Genomic DNA, 22,976 nt, shown 5'->3' with positions numbered 1-22,976 from the left:
CATCCCGGGTGCACCCCCACCACCACCACCCCCCCCCCCCAAACCCCGTGCCAGATGTTGGCGTGCACATCTGGCGGGAGCACCCACCAACCCAAAAAGATAAGGGACAGGAGACGGCGGCGGGGACCCCCCGGCCGAGAGCGAGCAGCGACACGAGAGCTGAGCCCAGCCTGCGGTGCCTGCCTGAGCAGAGGCTGGAGTGATGGTGGTGCGTCCGTCCGTCCGTCCGTCCGTCCACACAGGACCCCAACGAGGAGCGAAATGTTTGGAGAAATGTTTTTTTCTGTTGGTTTTTGTCATCATCATTCACTAGCAATGGGCAGATGGGTTACTCAGCAATGAGCTCCTGGGTGCTTCGGATAGCTGCAGCTACAAATATATAGATTTTTTTTTTTTCTTTTCCTCTTTTAAACACAATGCATCGGTTTTCTTAATATATTTTTTTTTTGGCTGTTGTCCCCTCCCTGTGGATAAAATGAGATGGGAAAGGCGGCGGCAGGGGAGGGGGGGTCAACACAAGAACAAGAGAGAAAGCTGGGCCGGGCCGGGGCTGGGGCTGGGTGCAGGATCGCACCCGGGCCGGGCGCCCGGCAGGGAAGGTGAATTCGGCATCGAGTCGGTGGCGGCGTTTCCTTTTAACTGCTGCTTTCTTCCTCTGTTTTATTGAGTTTCTTCAGCGTGTCCAGCAGTTTCTGTGGGGTGAGGATGTGCGTGGACCCTGCGGGAGCAGAGGAAAGGGAGGGGGTGGCATCAGTGATGGCTTTGGGACCCCCCCCCGGTGCACCCCGGCCGCCGGCCCCGCTGTCCCCGGTCCCCCCCGGCGAGGCCTTACCTGGCGGCGACAGCCCCGCGCGCCGGTGGAAATGCTTGCCAGAAAATGTACGTCTATGGGGGGGGGGGGGGAGGTTGTGGGGGTGCGGATAACGGGAAAGGAACGGAAAAGGAGAAATGAAGGAGATGTATGGAGCTGGGCGGGATGAGGCAGGGGCCGGGAGGTGCCCGTGCAGCGGGGTTGTGGCCAGTGGGGTCATTCCCGAATCCTTTAGGGATGCAGGAGGCACTGGCCAAAAAACCACCGGGGTGCACGGGGCGGGAGGTGCGGGCTGGCAGCAGGCAGCAGCCGGGCACGGAGAAACCTTCTGCAGGTCCCCGGGCTCTTCCCCTGCCTGCGCGGAGCACCGTTGGGTCAAAGAGGTGGGTGGGAGGGGAACGGGTGGGAAGGGAGGAGGGAAAGGGCTCTCGCCTTCTGCTGCCCCTTGCTCGGCGGTTCCCCGGCACAGTGCCAGTGGCAGCTCCGCGCCGAGCTGCCCGCAGCCCGGCCCCTGCCCTCCACGCCGCCGTTGCCGCCCTTGCAGCCTCCCTGGCTCTGCAGGGACCAACACATGGCAGCGGGGGCTCAGGGGGATGCCATGACAGGTATCACTGGCAAAACCGCCGACAGCTAAACCCCGGCACGGGGTTCAGGGGTCTGCAACGTCGGGGTGCTCCTGCCCGTCCAAGGGCACCAAGCGCTGCAAGAGCAAACCTCAGCTTTCCCATCGACTCAGGATTTCAGCCCCATCGCACCCCGGAGCTGGGGGGGTCATGGCAGCACCTACCCTTTGCCACGGGGGACGAGAGGGGCTGGAGCCGGGACAAGCGCTGGGGTCTGCCCCACGTGCCCGCTGCTGCCCGCTCTCCCCCGGGCACCGAAGCCCCGGCCCCGCTCCAGCCGCCCGCTGCGGGCAGCATCCCGAGGTGCTCCGTCCCCCTGCCCGGCCCCAGGACGCCTCTGCCGGGCAGGCAGGACCCTGACCCACCACCCCCGGCCCCTCCGGCCCCGGCGAGGGGGAACTCATGGCATGAAGGAGCCGGCCAGGTCCGGCTGAGAGACATGGCAGAGGGATGATGGAAGCGGCGCTGGATGCTTTTCCACCTGGAAGGAGGAACTGCAAGCATTTTCTTATCGGAGAACCAAACGGAAACAAAACCCAAAATAATAATTAAAGAAAGGAGGAACGGAAGAATCAAAGAAAACCCTTCGGGGAGGAAGAGTTTCTTTTTCGTTAGTAAGCTGCCTTTACTTGGTTTCTTTGGCTCACTCCATTGCTGGAGCCTGATCCTCAAATGATACCCTAGTGGAGTCCCTGAAGTCGGGGTGCCTCAGGTCCATGAGAAATTTGGTGGGAGTGAGAATGTGAGTAGAACCTGCGGGAGAACAGAGCGGGGCTGACGGCTGCGCCAAGACCCCCCCCACCCCCTTTTTTCAGGGCGAGGAAGGACGCGGTTGCCACCCGGAGCATCGTAGGCGCATGCAGGGGATGGTCCCCGGAGAGACGCGGGATGAGATGGGCGAGAGGCGGGATGGAGCTGGGCAGTGGTGGTGGGTCCGGTGGCAGGAGGACAGGGCCGGGGGCTGCGGGAGGTGATGGAGAGGGGGCTGCTGCTCCCAGGGAAATACAAGGAGCAGATGAGATGCCGGCAAGAGGCTCTACCAGGCGCCCCAGGCGAGAATCCAGGGACCAGATGAGACAGTGAGGGGCTCCGGCCCCTGCCCTACAAGGTGGGTATCCAGCCGTGCTTCCCCAGGGGAATTTTAGGGGACCTAAAAGCTCCTTGCTAACATCTGGCAGGGATTCCACTGTGTCCTCCATGCCTGACCCATGGCTCCTCTGGGAGCACAGCCAGAGTGCTGAGACTGAGCATCCAACGCGTGTCCTGTTGCACACGCGCTGCGCGTCCAGTGCAACAGGAGAACACACCTGTGCAACAGGACACGCAAGCGCGTGTGCAACAGGAAAATGCATCTCCTGTTGCATGCACAGTACACATCGTGGTTGGCGTGCGGTGTTGCACACCTCTTTACTTCGCTTTTTCTCCCTGTAATGACCCTGAGGATGAGCGTGCAACACGGGTGCGACAGGAGCGATTCAAGCTGCAAAACCCCCTTCCCTTTCACTCAGCTCTGCTTGAACGAAACCAGCCAGGGAGAGGAAAAATGGGAGCAAAACTGGGGATGGGTGGAGGGACATATCCTGTCCCCAGGGAGGGGGGACACAGGGATGACAGCGGGCAGCAGGAGAAGACCTTTCCGCAGAGTTCCAGCTCGCGCAGTCATCTGGAGCCGGGAATTTGCGGGGTGGTGGAGGGAGCGTGGGATGAGCAGCCAGCGCGACGGGGCGCAGGGTCCGGCCCCGGCTCCCACTCACCTATTAGCACTTCCCACTTGCCGCTGGCTTGCGTCACCTCGTAGGCACAGCGCATCTCATTCATGCTGACACCACCCAGGATGAAGATGATGAGGCGGGGGCCGCTTCGGTACTCGCCGGGGGCCTTGTTCTTGTGCCAGTGGCCATAGCGGGCACTAGAGAGAGGGAGAGGAGAAGGATGAAGGATGGGTAGGAGGCAACAAACTGTGCATTGAGTTCACATCTTAACTAAATCACACATTAATTAGCTCCTCAATTGCTGCTAGAGCAGGTAAACTCCAGCTTTCCAGCCACGAGCGCTGCTTGCTGTTACAGGTCGGGAAACTGAGGCACGGAATGCCTGAATGACGGCAGAGCAGCTCACAGACCTGCTGATGGATATGGCCCCTCCGGGCAGGTTAGGGATGGATGCTAATGGTGATATACGTGCCAACGTATAGGGGGAGGGCAGGGGGGTGCGGGGGACCCACCTGACGGCAGTGGTGCTGAAGGAGGCGGAGGAGCGGGTGGAGATGTACGGGTAGTGCTTGGTGTCCAGCTTGTCATCGATGGCGTCCTGCGGGCAGAGAGCCCCGGGCCAGGGGGTCAGCGAGGAGCCGGGCACGGCCCCTGGCCCCACAGCCCCTCTGTAGGGCTGTGCCCAGGAGGATTGGCCCAACCGGGTCAGGATTCATTTGCATATATTTGCATAGCCTTACTTTTTGGAACAATTTGGCTGTTTTCCTGTAATAGGGTGCACTTAGGGGGAGGAGTATGGGGGGTGTCTGTGGAGGTAGGGTAAAGGCGGGGGCAAGATGGGGTCCCCCCTGGGAAGCTGAGGGGCATGAGCTGAGCTGGGGGCTTCACACCTCTGATCCACCCCTGGGGCAAGGGACCTGCTCTTGCTTTCCTCAGTGGTGGAGGGTCAACGCCATCTGTGAGATGTTGTTGCCCTGTGCAGTCCCCTCTGGTCCTGGGGATGAGGTTTAGGGGTGGCTTGGGCATGAAGCCACCCTGGGAGGGTTTGCACGGACTGTGGTAGAGGAAGGCAAGAGCTGTGTGCTTTTGGAAATCGAGGGAGCTGCGGCTCTGCTTGTCATCAGTGCCTGGGAGCAGAGGTGGCACTGAACTGCAGTGATATCCCCCTCCCCAAAATGTGGCTCCAGGGTCTGTCTGTCTGTCTGTCTGAGCAGGTGGGAAATGTCTGTGTTGGGGAGCAGTTTTGGTGCCTGGGATCCCCCAGCCCCGGGCAAACCTCGGGAGGTTGCAATTCGAGCGGTGGTCGGGAGGGAGCAGGTCAGGAGGAAGGCAGTGCCTGGAAAAAAATCACTTTTTGGCTCTGCCCAGCGCTACCCGAGCGCAGAGCTCGTGGGGTAGCTCCCGTGGGTACAGGCACGGCTCTGCCTGTGGGCAGGGGTGAACGGCGCTGTGCCCATCGCCTGGCTCAGCTGGGATGTGGGCAACGCTGTGATGAGGACACCCAGCCGTGCCCGTCGTGGCACACGGTGCGGCACAAGGAGCAACCAGTTTGTTATTGCATTTTGTATTGCAGGGATGCCATGCAAGCCCAGCCGGGGCCGTGCATCCCACCTGGGGCCAGCGTGCACGTGGGGGCCAGGAAAACCTCCCAAAACATCCCAACCTTGTTGCAATTGCAGGCAGCGAGCAGCCTGGAGGGCATGTGTCGGGGAGAGGTGTCAGGGTGTGGGCTGGCAGCAGCCAGCTCTCTGCAGGTCCCTTCCCGGGCAGTGCTGAGGTCCCTGCTCCATCCCTCGTCCCTGTCCTTGCTGGCTCACCTCCATGATGTCCTTAATTACGGGGGTCCATCGGGAGAGCTGGTAGGTCTGCTCACTGATCCGCTCCTTCCGCTCTGGCTTGCTCCGGCGGCGCAGGGTGGACTGGGCAGAAAAAGCACAGGGACACCTTGAGACACGGGGGCTCCGGCAGTGGGATCGGGCCCACCCCAGAGGGGTGCTGGGGGCATCCCGGGGGGTATGCGGTTCCCATAACAGAGTGGGTGCCATGGTCCTTCCGAGGGACAAGGAGAGCCATGGGGAGCAGGAGGTGGACACTCACGTCTGTGATGATGGGCACCCCGAGGTGGGCCATGTTGGTGATGATCTCGCTGTCCTCTGCTGGGATCTGAGCGTGCTGGATCAGCTTGTTCAGGTTCTCCTCGGTGATACCTGGAAATGCAACGGGGAGATGACATCCTCCTGAGAAATGCCTCCCGGTGGGGACACGGCCCCTCCATTGTCACCTTAGGACACCTGGCCTGGTGGCAGTCAGGGAGACAGGGCTGAGCTTTTCCATCCGGCTTATCTTGGCTGAACCCTAAGCTGTTTGCCACCCGGAGCTACCTGCATGTCTTGCCCACCCCTGCCCAGGTGTCCTCCTCACCGTTCTTCAGGAAGATGTAGAGCAAGATGATGCGGATCTTGTCATAGGTACTGACATTCCCATCCAGCAGGATGGGGACGATGGCCCTCATGGGGTCCTTGATCTTCTCGCCTTCAGCATCGGTGCCCATGGCCAGGTCCTGCAGAGAACGCACATGCTCATCACCCCTCAACCCATGGCTCAGTGCTGAGCTGTGGGGCAGGAGCTGCTGGCCCCAGCTGGCCCCGTTGGGATGTGGGGGGGGGAAGTGGGGCTGGGTGACTCGGTACCTGTTCGACTCGGCAAAGCTTGTCCACCGTGCCCTGGTAGTGCTTCATGCAGTCCTCAGCCAGGTGCAGGTGGGTCGAGTACTGAGGAGACACAAGCGGTGCAGTCACCCTTGCGGTGCTGGCAGCAGCCGAAGGTCCCCGTGCCACCACCCCGGCCTCAGCCCCTGCCCGCAGCGGGGGAGAGCTGCCATCGCCCACTCCCCGGGTGGGCTCAGCACCAGCCACTCCACACAGACATCTCCCCCGCCCTCCCCGTACCTTGCTGAGCTCCTTCTGGTACTGCGGCATCTTCTTCAGCATCTGGGACAGGTCTCTCATGGTGGTCTGCGAGGGAAAGGGATGTGGTCACTCGCCCTTGGGGACTTAGGGCTGGGGGTGGGACCGTGAGCAGGGAGGGGATGACCCTGCCAAGGACTTCTGTCCCCATGCGAGCCCCTCGCAGGGGTTTGGTGACGCCCGCCGTGGCATTGCCGGGTCTCCTCCACTGCGGCTGAGGGGCAGGGAGGGGGTCTGCAGCTCTGCAAACTGGAATGCTGGGGGGAGAAGTCCCCCCAGGACCTTCCTCTGGGACCACTGTGCGCTTGGCTGAGGCTGAGATGGTGCTTTCAGCTTCTGGCCACTTTCACATCCTATTTCCATGGGGTCCCCTCACTGCCACCGACTCGGGGTCTCAGGAAGGGAACCGGCCGGGGACAGAGGCAGCCGCTGCGGGATGGGCACGGACCTCGTGCTGGGGGCAAACCGACCCACGTGGCGCGGTGCTCTCCCAAGGTGCCGTTTCCTCAGGCCTGGGCGTAGGGTCGGCACCCCACAGCCATCTCCCCCCATCAGGGACCTGAGCACCCTGGGCCCTTTGCAGAGGTCCCCATCGGGTGTCCCCAGGAGACTCTGCCACGTGCCAGCCCATGGCCGAGCCACCCAGGTGCCTGTTCCCTGCTCGACGGGTGCAGTCAGGTCACCTTATCGCCTGTGTTCATCCTCTTGCTTGAAGAAAACTCCTTCAGGGACCGGGTCACCTCCCTGGGGAGAGGAGGAGGGCACAGCCGTCAGCAGGGAGGGGACCCTAGCAGCGGGGTGGGTGGCAATGCCAAGCCGACGTCGCACCCAGCTGGCCAACGGCCCCCAGGGACACTCACTGGGACACCTCGGCGATGTGTTTGTGGCGCAAGGTGACCCACAGGTCGTCGTCCTCGTCCAGGAGAACCTCCTTGATCCGGGCTTCCCCGATGCCGCTCGTCTCATACCTGGGAAGAGGGCAGGGAGCATCACAGCAGGGACGGGGCTGGGGGGGCACGCGGTCCCCTCGCTGCCAGGGAGGATGTGCGGCTCTAGGGAGGTGTGGGGAGATGGGGGGACATGGGGGCTCTTCTTGGCTCTTATTTCAAGTTGGTTTCACATCTTGCCTTCTTGTACTCCTTCAGCTGCTAAATGTTGGGAAGGGGCCAAGGGCTGAAGGCTAGGAAAGCCCCTTTTGCATCAATCCTGCCCATCACGCCTGCCAGACTGCAGGCAGGCATGGTTTCTCCCAGCCAATGACTTATGAAGGATGGAGGGATGCTGAGGCTCAGACTTCATGGCTGAGCTTCCAACTCCCGCTCGAGGGCTGGACTCGTGGGGGCCACGGGGGTCGCGGGGACAGCAGCGCTGCACTCACTTGTAGACATCGTTCTCGATGGGCAGCAGGTCGTAGCTCATCGCCTGGAAGGTCAGCTCGTGCAGCACTGGGGAAGCAGGGTCGAAGCCACGGTCCAGGATGAGGAGCTGGGAGCGAGCCTTGTCCGGACCCTGCAGAGCCGGGGGAAGCCGTCAGCAGCGGGGCCAGGGGCTCCTCCAGCCCCGCAGGCAGCCAGGGGAAGCCAGGGCCATTTCGGGGTCCCTGCTCGGGGTCTGCGACTGCCACGTGGCAAAGCTTGAGCGGGACTTTAGGAGTGAAGCATCACCCGAGCATCCTCCCCTGGGGCTGCCGGCACCGTCCCTGCTCACCTCGCCCATGGTGGGGTCGTCAGCCTTGTAGGCATCCAGCTTGTCCTGGATGAGCTGCGCCAGCATGGCGTTGTCCTTGTAATCCCTGGAGGAGGCAGGAGGAGAGGTCAGCTCCCCGGGGTGAGTGGCACTCGCCAGCATGGGATGGGGAGGAGCTGCTGGTTTCCCTGTGTAACATCCTTGGCTCGTGGGAGAGGAGGGACCTGAGCAGGTTTTGTTGCCCATTTCCACCTCTCCCTCGGGTGCTCCACTTTGTCTTGGTGCCACTTGGATTTTAGGGTCCCAACCCCGCCCTGCTCTCCAGAGCATCTTCAAGTCTGAGCCTGTTTTGACACTGAGCACGGGTGTCTGTCCATCCCACCATCTCCTCCATCCCCATGCCCTCGCCAGCACCGGACACAGCACGGCCTCATCCATGCCCCGTGCTCAGCATTGCCCCAGCTCCACCGTGTTGCTGGGGGAGCGGGCAGGTCCTGGCAGGGTACCGACCGCGCTGCCCTTACCCCCTGTACCGCACGGCCGGGTACTCCTTCAGCGTGGCGCACAGCGTGGCGATCTGCTCGGCCAGGCGCTCCAGGATCGGGTTCTTCATCTGGGCCTTGTGGGGGCTGTAAAAGCTTTGGAAGGAGTCGGCTGAATCCAGGGAGTAAACCTGGGAGGTGCAGCAGGAGGGAGGTTAGAGGCGATGCGCTGCGGGGGACGTCCGGAGGAGAGCAGCCCCGCAGGACACCCCGATGGGTTTGGAAACCAGATTCAACCCCAGATGAGGGTCCCCGGCTGAGCCTGGGACCGGGCAGCCGGAGCTCAGTGATGCTGGGGGCATCCCTTGGGCTTTCGGCTGCCAGCTCTGGACCCTGATGCCTTCTCCAACTCCAGCTCCATGGCACAGTCCCTACCCACGTGCAGCCCCCCAGGGTGAGCAGAGGAGGCAGGAGACCCCCTGCCCATAGCAGTCACCTGCTCCCAGGCAGGGAACTAGAGGTCCGGGGACAAGTGGGGACATGCTACTCCCTGGCCGTGCCACCAGAAAAGACCAGAAGCCAATTTGGCTGCGTGTGGGGATGCCAAGAGGTCATCTTCTGCCTGTCTGTCGCCCCAGAAATGCTGAGGCTTGAAGGGTTAAAGGCACCAAGCGGGTCCGGCACCATCTGTCCCTCCCTGTCCCCTGGTCCCCATATCCCCAGCAGGGGCAGATGGCATGGGGCCGGTGTCCTTGGCTAGGGACCGTGCCGGTGGGGCGCAGAGCTGGCCAATGCGGCTGCCAGCACGGGGCCAAAGTGCGGCGCCTGCTAAATCCCCCACAGCGGATCAGTCCCGAGAAGTAATCGAAGGAGACAGGGAGGCAGAGCCAAGCAGGAGGTAAGGAGCCGGCTGGGGGAGAGGGGTGCAAGGCTGTTACACAAACCCTGATGGGCTGGAGAAGGACCCGGAGCATCCCCCAGCTCTCCCATCCCCTGGACCACCCCGGCGGGGACGGTCCCCAGCTCAGCCTCACCTGGGACTCAGAAGGGAGGAAGGCAATGTTGATCTCCGTCAGGGTTTTGATGACCTTGGCGGCACGGGATTTCACCAGCTCGTTGAAGAGGGCGTCGGGGCAGGCTGCAAGGGGAGGAGGAGGAGGGTAGCACTCAGCATCCCAGCATCCCTCCGTCCCCGCTTGCTTGCATGCGTTTTAGTGACAGGGACTTTCCATCCCCTCCGGGTACTCACAGTCAGTGAAGAAGACGTGGGCAGCTCTGTACTTGGAGGTGGGAGGATCCTTGAAGTCGTTGATGAGGGAGTGGATGGACTGCAAGAGAGAAGGGACCAGCTGGGCTGGGCACGGTGGCACCGCGGGCATCCCGGCAAGGTCACCCAGGGTCCCCCCTCCTGGCATGGGGCAAGCCCTGCACCTCTGGTCCACCACCCTGGCAGCACCGCCGGCCTCGCTGGAGCCAAGATGCTTCCCATCCTAGTGTGGGCATCCCCCCCGCCTCCCCCCAGCCACAGGCCGTGCCCCCACGCCCCACGTATTCACCTTCTCGGAGGGGGTGATGAGATAGACTGCCTCCAGGCTGGGCAGCGGCTCCCGGCGCTTGTTGATGTCTTCCACGACTGGGGGGGAAAAACAAGGGCCGTGGCAGGGACAGATGCGGGCAGGGGCACTCGGCTACGTGGGGTTGTTGGATACCCCACAGCAGCACAGGACCAGCCCTGCCAACCCCTCTGTGTCCAAAAATGTCCCCAGCCACTCGCCTCTGCCCACCCAGGAGCTGGGGCAGGGGCTGTCCCCACCCTGTCCCACGCCCGTGGTGCCCCACTGGGGCTGCGTGCGTGGGTGCCTGGCAAGGTCCCAAGGGGCTGGTGGATTTGTCTGAGTGCTCCCGTGCTGCTGTTGCCTTGGTTTATCCTCACATCCCTCCACCGGAGTGGACTGCCCGGGGTGATGCTCTGCTGGTACCCGGGCTGGGGCAAACCCCCACCACCCCAAACACCTTTCCAATGCACAGCCTGGGGTTTCCTTCTCCTTTCCGAGTGCTGCAGGGAGCTATTTATAGGGCTGACATAAAATAACACCTGGTCTCCTCCTCGGACTGAGATACTGCCAGGAGACAAGGTGTTCGGGCTCCTCCAGCCCCAGCAGACAAGGAGGAAGGCTGTGAAACACCAGCCTGGCACCAAGACAGTCATCCATGAGCAATGGGAGGCAGCGTGTCTCCACCCCAAGTGGGACGGGGCTGGGTGGGGGCCGTGCTGCCGCCTCGACTGGCTTCTGCCAGCCTGGAGATGCTTTGGCACGTCCCCTGGTACAGAGGGAGGTTTTGCCCTTCCTACGATGAGCTTTGCGAGAGACGGCCGGGACCCCGTACTCACTTGTTATGCCCTCCGTCATGATGTCGGTCATCTTGCAGCAGGAGGAGAGCATACGCATGCTGAGCTGGTCCACCACCAGCACCTGGGGAGAGGGGCTGTGAGCTGGGGGCACGGCGGGCAGCCAGGGAACTGCCCTTCCCCACCCCTTCCCCACCCTTGGGGGCTCCCTGCCCACACCTACCCCTTCCCTGCTTCCTCCTCCCCACCCTCCTCCTCCTCCTCCTCCTCTCCTGGCCCCCCCCAGGGTTTGGTGCTCACCTTCCATTCGCCCTTCTTCTTCACTTTCCGGATCACATCGTGCATAATCTCTGCAAGAGAGGGAGCGCAGGAGGGGGTGAGCACCCCAAGTCCCCCCTGCAGCACCCGGGGCCCATCGGCAGCAGCAGGGTCTGTGCTGGGGGCACCTAAACCCCCACCCATGTGTGGGGCCACGGCGAGTCCCGCTCCACCAGTGCCTTTTCTGGGGACATGAGGAGGAGATGGGGGGTGTTTTGGGGTACCCAGGGAGGGTCGGTCACCCCCCAGCCCTGTTCTTCTCTCGTGCTTGGCACCAACAGATGGAGCCCAGGCCAGCGGGGAGCCGCGGGCTGGCGGAGGGTTGGGGGGTCCCTCTGGGGAGCCTGGGGGCCACCCCACACGTCTTGGCCCTAATCCGAAGCACAGGGAAAACAACAGCGGCTTAAGAGCTCCTTTTAGAAACAAGAATCAAGCGGCCTGAGCCTGTTCCTTGTAATCCCCCGCAATCTCATTTCACCTCCCGCGGCTGCTGGGCTTACACAACCGGCTGGGACGGCAGCACCCGCAGGTCCCCCTGCACCCCAGGGACCCCTCGGGGCCAGGGCCACCCCATGCCCATATTCCCGAGCACAGATACCCCACTTCTGCCCCAGGCCAGCCTGCAGGGCTGCTCCCCGTGGGGTACAGGTTAAGGCCATGCAAGGAGGTGGCCCCAGCAGTGGGACAGGAATGTCACCTTTCGGGGCTGAGTTGCAGGAGGGGCACGAGGTGGCCCCAAAACCCTGAAGGTCCCCTTTTTGTCCTGGTATACGAACCATCACCCCTTGCAGAGCAGGGACATGCCGGGTAACTGCCTGGCCGAGCCCAAGGGAAGGGTCTGCATCTGTGAGCAGCCGTGCCATGTCCTCTGCGTGGTGCTTTCCCCCTTTCTCCCTCCTGGAGGCTTTTGCTCTGACCCTCCGGTCCCAAGGACAGGGATGGAAATGCCCAATTAGAACCCAATTAAGAAATTTTTCTAAATTAGAAAACATGGAGGTCAGGGGAGCCCATTGGTGAAGGCGTCACCCTGCCAGCCCCGGGACCCTTCCCCCATGGGAGCGACCCCAAGGGTGCTGGTTGCCTGGGTAAAGCTCAACTCAGGTTTATACGGGGCAGTGTGGGGTCCAAAAAGGACAAGGCTTGAGGGAGGTATGTGGAGGGAGCACCCAGCCCTAGAAACTTTGGATGATGCTGAATTTGGGTGAACCACCCCATCTTCCCTGCCCTCCCACCCTCTGGGGATTTGCACGGGTACGAGCAGCTCGGGGCCGGCCGGGGCATCGCAGCCACCCTGTGCTACACGGAGCATCCTCACTGGGAGAACAGAGGGGCCCTGCCAGGCTCGGCTCAGCCCCAGCCCCCCCGGGGCAATGCTCCCGTGGTTTCCCCATGCTGCTGGGCTCATTCACTGTGCTACCATCCAAACACCCCACGGTGATTTCATGGGCTGAGTGAGGTTGTAACACCTCCTGGGCGGCCCACGGGGCTCAGAGCCGCGGCACCGAGGTGGGGACTGGTGTCAGCAGGGATAAAACGGGAGCCTGTGAGCATCGCTGGTCTGTCCATCCTGCTGTAAAACTTGGAGGCAGCCGTTCCTACCACTGCACATCCATCTCCTTCCCAGTGACATCTGCCTCAGGGGAGCCCCCAGGATGCTGGCCATGAACTCGGGGTCCTGCCTGCCCTTGGTCACATCCTTTAGCCTCTCCATCGGTAAAGGGGGTGCACGGCACCTCCGGGCCAGGGAAGAGGGGATGGAGGGTAACTGGGTACAGATAGTCTGTACCCCTGAGCCCCTGAGCTGAACACTGCTGGGGGGGGAAAAGGTGCTGCCTGCACCCATGTGCGCTGCCCACCCGAATCCAGGTCACCCACGCAGCAAAAAAGTGAACCGGGAATTGTCCTCCGCTGTGGGCAGGAGCCGGCAGCAAGGGCTGCCTGCGTGTCCCCGGGAACTGCTCTCTGGTCTTTTGCTGGTGCAGGAGCAGGGCCAGGAAGGAGGGATGCCAGCGCATCCCTCCTCTTCCTTTCATTACTCAAATTTGGCTCCTTCCCCGGAGCAAGGATCCAGGAATAACAGTGCTGCTTACAAAGCAGCACGCACGTGCCCTCCATCCCACATCAACAACCTCAACCGCAAACGACGGGGAGTAAAGCACGGGGGGCCGTGGCGGTGCACCACGTGCCGGGCGGTGAGACTGGCCGGGAAGGGGTCAGGGTCTGGCTGTGAGCAGCCAGAAAGAAATCCTGCCCCTGCGATGAAAATACCGCTTTGCTCCGGGGCCGGGAGGGGAAGGAAGGAAGGAGGCTGGGAACGAGCGTCCTGGGGCCCAGGGGAAGGTGCTGTTGGTGCAAAGGTTCCTGCAGCTCGGCTGACGCGGTGCTCCCGGCACCCTCTGTTTGCTGCAGCAAGGGGGGGGACGGGGACCCAGGGCAGGGGAGCCTGAAAAGAGCTCCCCGAAGAGCTGCCGCAGCCACCCCTGAGCTTGTCCTCGCTGTGGCAGCCGCTGCAGGGGACATTTCATCTTCAGCGCCTGGTTTTGTGGGAACTCTCCCTCTCTTTTGCATGTGTATGGGTTGAGCTGGATGCGTGCGATGCGGGGAGCATCTGCCTGGCTGTGCACCTCCCAGTGCTAAAAGTGCTGTCACGTCTCCTGGCCTGACCCTGGCACCAAGATGGGCCTCCCAGAGCGGAAACTGGGCACCTCCGAGGGTGATTGCTCTGAGCTTTGTGGTTTCAGGGCGTCCGTCCCCTGGTCAGAGGTTGGGCCCCCATCAGCACCGGAGGCCAGCCCTGCTCCCAGCCTGCTGCAGAGCTGCCCTGTGCCTGGGCTGCAGACAGGCAAAGCCGTTCCCTAAACCAGTGTCCTCTCCTGCCTTGACCATGGGTCAAATCTGGCTCCAAAGATCTGCTCTTCCACCGGCTGCCAGAGCCAGCTCAGAGCCCGGACAGGGTTGGGAAAGAGGCAGATCCACAGAGCATCCTCCAAAGAAGCTCTGGGGCCCTGCCAAAGCCCGGGAGGGCACGAGACACAAACCCGAGCAAAACCCTGAGATTACAGTGTCACATTCGGAGGAGATGTGGGCATGACCTGCACCTCCTGGGTGTCCTTGCAGCAGCCATTAAACCCCCAGGTTAGGGAAGAGTGGTCTGTTAGCTCTTGGGTGGACCAAGAGGGCAACGCTAAATGCTGGGGGTGGCCAGGGCTGGCATGGAAAGGGGGAAAGATGCGGGAATTTTGAGGTGAAAAGGTGCAGATATACAAGGATACAGCTGCTCCCTGGGGCTGTTTTAGCTAACATGGCTGCTAGCAGTGGAGCTGGGGCTGGATGCTGTCTGTGTTGCTGTGGCTGGGATGCCAAGCAGGAGGTGAGCACTGCCCACACCCCCGTGAGGAGCGGGGAAGTCCCCAGGCATCTCTGAACAAGGACCTTGCATTTGCTGCTGGGCACCAGCAGTGTGTCACCTCTCGGTGGGTCAGACCAGCTCTGGGTGACACTGTCTGCATCCCAGTTAGCCCAATGTACTGCCTTTCCTGACCAGCATCCCACCAGCGGAGGGGCTCCTGGAGCACTGCTCACTGCGGCGCTGAGGCTGCCGGGCGGGAGGTGAGCACGTGGGGAACGGACGAGGCACTGAAGGCCAGAGCTGAGAAGATACCCGGACCTGTCCTCGGAGCGGGGTGAGTTCTAAGCAGCCTCTCTGGCAAGGGCACATCCAACCAGGAGAAAGGATGCCAGCGCATACGAGCTATCCAGGATGAGCAATGCCAGGGAAGGCATCCTAGAGCCAATTCCGCACTCAGGGAAAGTTATAGCATCAGCAAGAGACTCCCAGGGGAAACGGCAGCTCCTCCGTTCCCCGAGGTCCTCAAGTCAAGCCTGGCTGCCTCCCGGGAAGCGGTGCTCTCACGTCCCCGCATTAGCAGGTCAGATGTTGCCGCCCGTGTCCCCAGATGGTCCAGCCAGCCAGAGCTCTTGGGCTCTAACGTCAGTTGGTGACACTCACAGTCAAGCTTTTCATCTTGGAGATAAACCAGGTTTCAGGGGAAAAAAACGCGTATGCGTATCTCACCCAGTGCCTTCAATGCTTAGCTTGTCTGGACCTACCACGTTGCATCTGTTTCCTTCAGGCTGGAAGAATTTTAATTACAATTTCTACCGAGAACAGACAATACAGACAGCTTTGGACTTATCCTCCAATGCAGAGACAACATCAGTGCCTATGGACAAGGAAGCACATGTCACCTGCGAATGGAGGACCTCCAGTGCTCTTGAGTAATATGGTCCTAAAAGTGCAATCATGCAGATGACATGCTTGAGAGCAACTACCTCCCCCAGCCCACCACCTGCAGTTAGGCTCGTTCTCGGGGTGATGCGTGGCATGAAAATGACCCACTGCATCGTTTTCAAGCAGGGCCAGAAGCTGGTGACACGGTGGCCTAGTAGGACTTGAGCCCATACGTCACTCCAAGAGGCTTAGCCCACGTTACTTATATCGAGCTGGCCCCGCAGCCTTTCTCCAGGCCTGCCTTGCCTCACTTGCTCATGGCAACAGCAACCAGCCCCATGTCTCCAACTGGTTCTGGGGGAAAAGGGATCGACCCTCCCATCGCTTGTGCCCACACCAACAAAGCTGTGACCAAGCACAGCCTGTGCTAAGATGGACTCATTTTGGGATGCCCCAAGCCCGTTATCCTGCTTCAGAAACAGCCCGAAACCTAATGAGCAACCCTGACCTCCTCCAGTCGGTGGAAGCAGTAAAACCTTGTCCTGGCCACCATCCCACCCTGCAGCACCAGGACGGGTGAGGGATGCTGCAGCCAGTGGATATTCCCGCTCTAGCGCTGGCCCAAGCCTGGCCTGTGCCAGCAGCGATGGCCAAGCCCTTCCCTCCTGGAGCAATGCAGGAGGCCAAACTCCTGCTGCTCAGAAATGCTCCTTTGCTGCCACGTCCCAGGACCTCACGGGCTGCACACCTTGGCCTGATGTGGGAAGGGAAGATGGAGTTGCTTTATGGATGGGCAACAGGCTGTAGGAATTGCCCAGGGTCCTACAGGAGACGAGTGGTCCTAACCGTGGGCTCTTCCCTGTCACAGGCAGGGCTCAGTCCTTTCACTCTCCTCACGCATCCTCCGTTTTGGGATTCAAAATCTCGGAGCAGCTCTGGAGAGCTGGATCACAGAAAGCCACAGTGAGGTTTGCTGGAGACCCACTTCTCTTAAAAAGCTGTCAGGCTGCATCTCCAAGACAAACATGTTTGGCTTTGGGTTGGCTTGGCAACTGCTTTTTTGCTGGTTCATTAACTAATTGCTTAAGACAGTGTGAGCGTTACATAGATACATCCACTTTTGAATGTAGCGGAGCACGTATCTACCTCTGACCATCCTCAGTCAGGGATCTCTAGGTGCTAGTGTACCATCCCCAAGCAGTCCTCAATAAAATAGGCTTCATGGACCAGAGGATGGCAGGAAGGCCATCAACCCCATTCAGGACGTAGAGAACAACTTCATTTACAGGAGGCAAAGCCTAGGTGATGTCCTTCGGTGAGGCTAAGAGCCATCTCAGGGATGATTTGAGTCTGGAGACCACCGTGTCCATAAACCAAGCAAGTCTTAAACATCTCCCCTCCAGCAGTGCGTGTCCTGAACACCTATTTTTCTCACTGGATTATTTCTGGTGCCCACCTGGAAGACCTCAGCCTTTCTGGAGGACACGTTCCTCATGTAGGAACCTGCTGCTGGTGCAGCCCAGGTGCCATCCAGCTGCAATAAGTCCTGCATGGGCAGAATTGCCCAGGCTCAGCTTCATCCTTTCTTCCTCAACCCTGGATGAGATGAACTTTGATATTTTCACACGCAGAGCAGCACCGCATGTCTCCCTCACGGCCGCTGGTGAAACATGCCACATGTCAAAGCCACACCGAACAGTATTTGTGCTACTCTGGGGAGCCGCGCAGCGCTGCTCTGCTGCTGGGGCTCTAGCTTCAAGGATTAGTCACAGTAATCGTAGTAACCTGTGATTAATTCCTCCTTTTGCTATTTGCACTGCTCTCATTTATTTATACCTGCCAGCCAAAGCCATGGGAAACCTGTATGGCCTAGAGAGAAGGAGGACAGAGACCTGGAGGTCCTGAACTCTTCAGAAATTGAATAACACACCCAAAAGGAAATAAGGGAAATGAAATGCCTGATCACACCCACGAATCGCTCTCATTGACTGCGCTGGAGAAACAGGGTAAAATTCCCAAGGATTTTTACCACAGGATCACTCCTGACACAGTTTCCTCAGGTCTGCGCAAGGATCTGGGAGTTGAGCAGAGCTCCTCCATTTGGGTAGAGTCAATGGGCCACAGATGACGTCAGGTCCCTTTCGAAGGCATCACCCTTCACTAATGCTTGTCCTCTTCCACCCGGTGTTTCCATCCCCAGCAGAGACGCTGTACCTGGCTGTCGGCGGCTGTAGGTGCTGTTGGTGTAGCCAACGTTGGTGCTGCTTCAGTGCCAAGAGGAGTCAAGAGCTTTCCTGCAGCAGGACGGCACGCATGGGGTGTCACAGCATCCCGGAGGGGAGGTGACCCTCTCCCAGGGGTAAGTCACGCTCTCCTACGTGTGCGGCCGTGACTTTCTGAGCTGGTTCTTCTCTGCCATGAACCAAGAGGGAGCAAAACACCAACAAACTGGGGCTCTTCAGGCTCAGCTCGGTGGGAATCCAGGCTGGGCTGGTCTCCTGTGCCCACATGGACACCAGGGACAGGCTGGAGGGCAGCTGATGTGTGGCTGAGCTGGTCCAACTCTGAGTGGTCTTTGCTGCTCCCTTAGCAGCACAATGTCAAACCATCTGATGGGCTCCACAAATGACCCTATAGCACACATGTCAACACGTGTGTGTACACAGTCATGTGTTTGTGCGTGTACATGGGCAATGTGGAAGCCCATAAACTAATGCACCTTCAGCTTGATCTATTTTTTCACTCTCCAAAACACAAGAGCCAAGTTCCTTCCCGCACCGTGAGTTGGTGGATACAGCATCTGCTTCTCAGCGTGCAACTAAAAGCCATGTGACGATTCTCTTTTTAAATGTGTTGATTTTGTGGGAAGAGGGAGGGAATCTCTCCTGGGACATTTTTCCTGAGGGGTGCAGGGGAATTAGACCCAGACCTTACTTTTTTTTTTTTTTTAAGAAGGAAAGAGTCTAAGTCCTCTATGTCGGTGGCTTTTCCAACCTTCTTGCACATGCAGACACCAGTGGGTGGATGTAGACCTGCCAAAGCGAGGTTTGTCATTCTTGGTAACCTTCCATGGTCACATACAGGCAAGTATTTCTCAGCCCCTGGCGTAGAGCGCGGTTTGGAGACTGAAATTGCTCTGCAATGTGTGAAGGTGAGCCCTGAATTTTGCAGATATTTTTTCAAGCTTTTCCAACTTAGAGCCAACGTTGGAGGTGAGACAAACCCTGGTGAGAGGGCTAAAGGCCCCAGCAAAGGCTTTGTCAAGCACCCGTTCCTGTACCCACAAGTCGGGCAGGCGGCACTGCACTGCCCTTGGGACTCCGCGGAGTCGGGGATCAGGAGGGTGGGCTGCCCAGGAAGCAACTGGCTTCAGGGTCTGCTCCCACCCATGGGGGACAGGGTGCAGAGACCCTCTCCTCCTCACCCATCCACTTCACCTTCACGCTGAGATCATGGCAGGGCTGGAGGCTCTGCCCCCATGCAGGCAGGAGGATGCAGTGTGCATCCCTGCAACGGTCCCACCAGGACCAGCCAGCCCTGTGCCCTTCGCTGCCTCCTCCTCCTCTGCTTGGCAGAGACCTTGCCAGACCTGGCTCTGGGGCACCACACAAGCCTCCTGCCCTGGGCCCTGAGATGGGCTCGGAGCACCCTCAACGAGCAGCATCTGGCCCTCCAAGTCTCCCTGTGCCCTCAGCAAAGGGGTGGTGGGAGCGGTGAGGTGCCCCAAGCAGCCTGGGTGAGTCATGCACCAGCAACCCCGGCAGCAGGTCCCCAGGGCCCCTGGCTGTGCCCCGAGGCTGGCAGCAGGCCGGCAGCCCTGCCCCTGCCTCCTCCCCGTCCCTGGAGGTGCAGTGCAGCGCAGCACGTGCAGCTCAGCATGAGCCTGGGTCCCTGAGTCATCACATCCCTGGCGTGGGCCGGGCAGGGGTGGACCCTCAAGAGGTACAGATGGGGACACTGAGTGACACGGTACGGCAGCGAGCGCTGTACATGGGTGCTGAGGGCCCACCAGACCTCGTCCAGGCAGGATTTAACCGTGGGGCTCCTCGGTGTGGCTCTGGCAGGCAGGCACCCGGGCACAGGTCAGCTCTGCGGGAGGCTGTATAGGCAAGGATGCTCCGTGGGAGGATCAGCTGGTGTCCCGGGGGAAAGGTGTTTTCTTGCTGTCTCTGGAAGGGAGCAGGGTGCTCTCTTATCCCGGGGCTGCTCTGCTTCCATGGCAGCAACACGAGCAAAAGGAAGCCTTCGGGGAGGTTTCTCTCCTCTTGCAGGTGAAGGGGTCCAGAGGTTTTCAGATCCAGCATGGGTGTCACCTCCATATGCTCCAGCTACACGTCTTGCACCAGCCCACCGTGGTGGCAGGCACTGCACAGGTGTCACCCCTGCAGCACGGCCCGTCCTGCCTCACTGGTGATGGTTCAATGAAGCAAATCCAGCCTCCTCCTCCTCTCCACTGCAGGGTGCTGCGGGAGAGCGGGGACCAGGCTGGGCAGAGGAAGCTCGGGGCAGGCTGCCTTGAGAAGAATCAAGGAGACGCTGGGGCAAGAGAGGATGGGAGGAACGTCCATGTGGTGGGGGGGGTTAGAGGAAGATTTGAGGATGGGTGTCCTCAGAGGTGGGACCAGCTCCCACGCTTGGGTGAGATTTTTCTAACCAGCACCAGAGCAAAGCGACTGGTTCTCCAGTGGGGTTCCCTGGGAGGTGGCCGCAGCAGGAACAGAAGACACACCAGGAGGACCTGGTCCTCAGGCATCACCTCCGGGGCCGAGCACACCCAGCTCCAACCCCGGCCAGATGAAAGCGAGTCCTGGAGGGATGCAGCCATCGCTGCTGGATACTGCGGGGAGGCGCAGGGACAGCCCCCCCAGCATACACCCCACGGCTCTGGAGGGTGACAATCCGGTTCTGCCCATCTCCTGCAACACTCACCCACCTTGTCCCCCTGCCCACCTCCTCCCACCTCTCCAGGGGCTTCCAAAACCCGTCTTGTTATGGCACCAGCTGGTCAGAAGAATAATCCGGGTCTGGAGGGAAGCCAGGGCAGAATGCAGCTCTGGAGGGGGGGCCTGGCGGAGCGAGCCATGGCAACGCGGCAGCATCCTTCCCTGCCTCCTTGGGAGGGAGTGCAGGAGAGATACCCTGCCCCGGGGTCAGCCCCAGGCTTGGACCTCTTGCTCCTTATGAGCAAGCATCTTCTCCTGCAGGTAAACCTTTGGGGAATCCCTGCCCGAGAGCAGGCTGGTGCAGTGAGGGAGAGCCGGGGAAACCTTGTGCTAGCCGCATTGGTGCCCAGGGAAGGGGGAGGTCTGGGTCCCCTGCAGACTGCTCCTAACTCTGGGGGAGCAGCTCCAGTTGAAAACAGCACCTCAAGGCAGGAACTGACCCACCAAGACCAGGAGCTTCCCGTGGCAGCCTGAGGAGCACCTCGAGCCCCGGCGGGAGGGGAGGGCTGGACCCCGCAGGGTGCTCCTCCGAGGGCCCCGTCCCTCACTCCTATGCAGCATTTTGCCTGCACAAACCCTGCTCTCTCCTTCCAGACACCCACGCTTCCCCGATAGCCCCGCTATAGCACTGATGCCCAGCTACCAGTTATTTTCAGTCTGGAACAATATTTTTCAGGGAAGAACAGAGCAGTTTGTTACTAAACCCTGAAGGGAAGGATTGAGCCAGATTTCCATGATGCTGCCTTGAACCTCTGTGTATGTGTGTGTGCTCTCCCCCAGCCTGTTTCAGCGCAGAGACAATGAATGAAAATAAGGGACGCGCAGCAGCGCTGGTGTCTGTCCCCTCTTTAGAGAGGGCACTGGATGAGCTGGATGAGGCCCTGCCTGTGGGTGTGTGGGTGGCTGGTCCAGCTTCCCCCCCGCCCCCGCCTGGCTGGGCTGGGGGCAGCCCCTCTCCCCACCCTGGAGGTGAGGGGACCAGCCCCCCCAAAAGAAAACCCAGTAAAGCACAAGAGCCAACCTCCCCCCTCCCCAGAGCTGATCCTGCAGCAGAGGAACAACGGGGCATTTCCTTGCCTTTTCCCTTTCATTTTGCAGCTGGCTGGGCTCTAACCCCCAATGCAGCACCCCAGGGTGCCGGGGGGGGGGGGGGGGGGGCGCAGGGATGGCGCAGCCCCCCAATCCCCGGGGCAGGTGATGACTGGGAACAAAGCAGGGACATCAATCCAGGGGGATATCCCCCCCCCCCCATCACCACCCACCCGATCACACCACCAGCCCCGGCCGCACCATCTGCAGCCTGCGCGGGAGGGTTTCGCCGCACAACGCGGCGGCTGCCGGAGCCACCCCACCCGCGGGGATTTCACCCACGTACACACCCCACACCCCCCCTCCCCCCAGATTACACACCAACCAGTCGTCCCCCCCCCAAAAAAAAACCCCAAAAACCAAACCAAAAGGAGACCCGGCCCCGGCTGGCCACGGTGCCACGGAAATAAATCATGCAAGAGGAGCGGGGAGGGAGGAGAAAGGCTTTTCATGGCTGCGGGGAGCCCGGGGGAAGTTTCCACCGGTTCCTGCCCTTTCTGCTCTTGATTTAGTTATTTTTTTAATGCGGAGTTTTTCACTTTAATTTTGCTACGGGGAAGGGAGCCGCCACCGCCCCCCCCAGCCTCGGATGTTTTGGAGAACACACACACACACACACGCCGCCCCCCCCCCCCCTTCCCCGCCATTAAGACGTTGAAAATATCGCCTTGCAACAGCCGGGGGAAGGAGGAAGCAAACCCGGGGCTGCTCCCTTCCCACCCGCCTTCCCCTCCCCACCCCGCAGCTCGGCCGCCAAAAATAGCGCGGCGGATCGCGACCCCAAAGGGCGCAGAAATGCCCGGGGGGGGGTGCGGGGGTGGGGGGGGGAAGGGGGGGGGGGCACGGCCACCCCGGGATCAAGGAAGCAAAGTCACGTCCGGGAAAATTAAAAAAAAAAAAAAGAAAGAAAAAAATATATATATATCACCATTAAAGCGGGATTTGCTGCAGACAAAGCCGAGGCGCCCGGCCTGTCACCGCGGCGGCGCTGGGGGGGGGGGATTTCTGCACGGCCGGACATCCCTGGGCCCCCCGGCCCCCCTCCCCGGGCTCAGACCCCCCCGATGGGAGGGGGGGGGGGGCATTGGGCTTTCATGATTATGGCCTGATGGGGCGATCGCCCCTCGGCCATTTAGGAGCCAGAGGGCGGGGGGGGGAAGAAGACTCCAGCGCCTCTCGCTTCCTTCTTTACCCCCCCCTCCTTTTTCCACCGCCCCCCTTCTCCTCCTCTCAGCACTGCAGAAAAATCCCAACAGCCTCAACACACCCCCCCAACATTAAATAAATAAAACCCGGAGGGAGACAGTAAGCTCCGACCCCCCCCCCCCAAGCCCACGTCCTGCCGGCTGCCCCACGGGGGTGTCCCGCCCCCCCGCCGGGCGCTGCTGCCGCCCCGAGGGTCCCTATTGCGCATCCGCGGCATCCCCCCACCCGCGGAAAAGGGGAGCCGGAGCCTGGTCAGTTCCCCCCCCCCCCCCCCCCCGGTCAGTTTCACACCCACACACCCCCCCCCACACACCCCCCGCGGGGTGCGCAAGTAGCGCGGCCGGACGCGGATCTTACTTTCTCCCACCACCGCCTTGAGTCCGATGGGGGCCATGGCTCCGTGCCGGGGGGGGGGTCCGCAGCAGCTGGGGAAGGATACGGGTGGGTGGGTGCGTGGGGAGGGGGCACCCACACGCACACACAGCCGGGCGAGGCTGCGGGTGGCGGGCGCAGCGCCGGGCGGCGCAAGGATGCGGAGGGAGGGAAGGGGGGGGGGAAC

General features: G+C 61.0%; 1 protein-coding gene across 2 annotated transcripts; it reads right to left on the bottom strand.

The window, feature by feature from the left end:
* Positions 1 to 50: 50 nt before the first annotated feature.
* Positions 51 to 22,851, bottom strand: STXBP1 (syntaxin binding protein 1). 2 transcript variants are annotated; one of them, XM_050907691.1, is made up of 19 exons: positions 22,775 to 22,851; positions 10,931 to 10,980; positions 10,673 to 10,754; positions 9,837 to 9,913; positions 9,530 to 9,608; positions 9,315 to 9,418; positions 8,323 to 8,471; positions 7,820 to 7,904; positions 7,491 to 7,621; positions 6,973 to 7,080; positions 6,796 to 6,856; positions 6,095 to 6,160; positions 5,837 to 5,917; positions 5,568 to 5,706; positions 5,244 to 5,353; positions 4,964 to 5,065; positions 3,659 to 3,744; positions 3,189 to 3,343; positions 51 to 718 (listed from the first exon to the last, which is right to left on the bottom strand). In XM_050907691.1, the coding sequence occupies exons 1-19, from the start codon at positions 22,809 to 22,811 to the stop codon at positions 636 to 638; spliced, it is 1,785 nt and encodes a 594-aa protein (XP_050763648.1). In that variant the 5' UTR covers positions 22,812 to 22,851; the 3' UTR covers positions 51 to 635. The 2 variants fall into 2 exon arrangements, with proteins under 2 accessions (XP_050763648.1, XP_050763647.1); XM_050907690.1 differs by lacking the exon at positions 51 to 718 and adding an exon at positions 1,826 to 2,187.
* Positions 22,852 to 22,976: the final 125 nt, after the last annotated feature.

This window comes from Gymnogyps californianus, chromosome 18 (genome assembly GCF_018139145.2).
Source record: "Gymnogyps californianus isolate 813 chromosome 18, ASM1813914v2, whole genome shotgun sequence".
Taxonomy (NCBI): domain Eukaryota; kingdom Metazoa; phylum Chordata; class Aves; order Accipitriformes; family Cathartidae; genus Gymnogyps; species Gymnogyps californianus.
The sequence above is the reverse complement of the archived record's forward strand: the minus strand, read 5'-3'. Positions and strand labels throughout refer to the sequence as shown.

Excerpts from the sequence above, each read along its gene's own strand:
- STXBP1 (XM_050907690.1), bottom strand. The coding sequence starts at position 22,811 with ATGGCCCCCATCGGACTCAAGGCGGTGGTGGGAGAAA. Across the intron at positions 8,472-9,314 it reads TCCTCCCTTCTGAGTCCCAG|GTTTACTCCCTGGATTCAGC; the intron begins GTGAGGCTGAGC and ends TGCACCTCCCAG. Across the intron at positions 5,918-6,094 it reads ACCAGAAGGAGCTCAGCAAG|TACTCGACCCACCTGCACCT; the intron begins GTACGGGGAGGG and ends GTGTCTCCTCAG.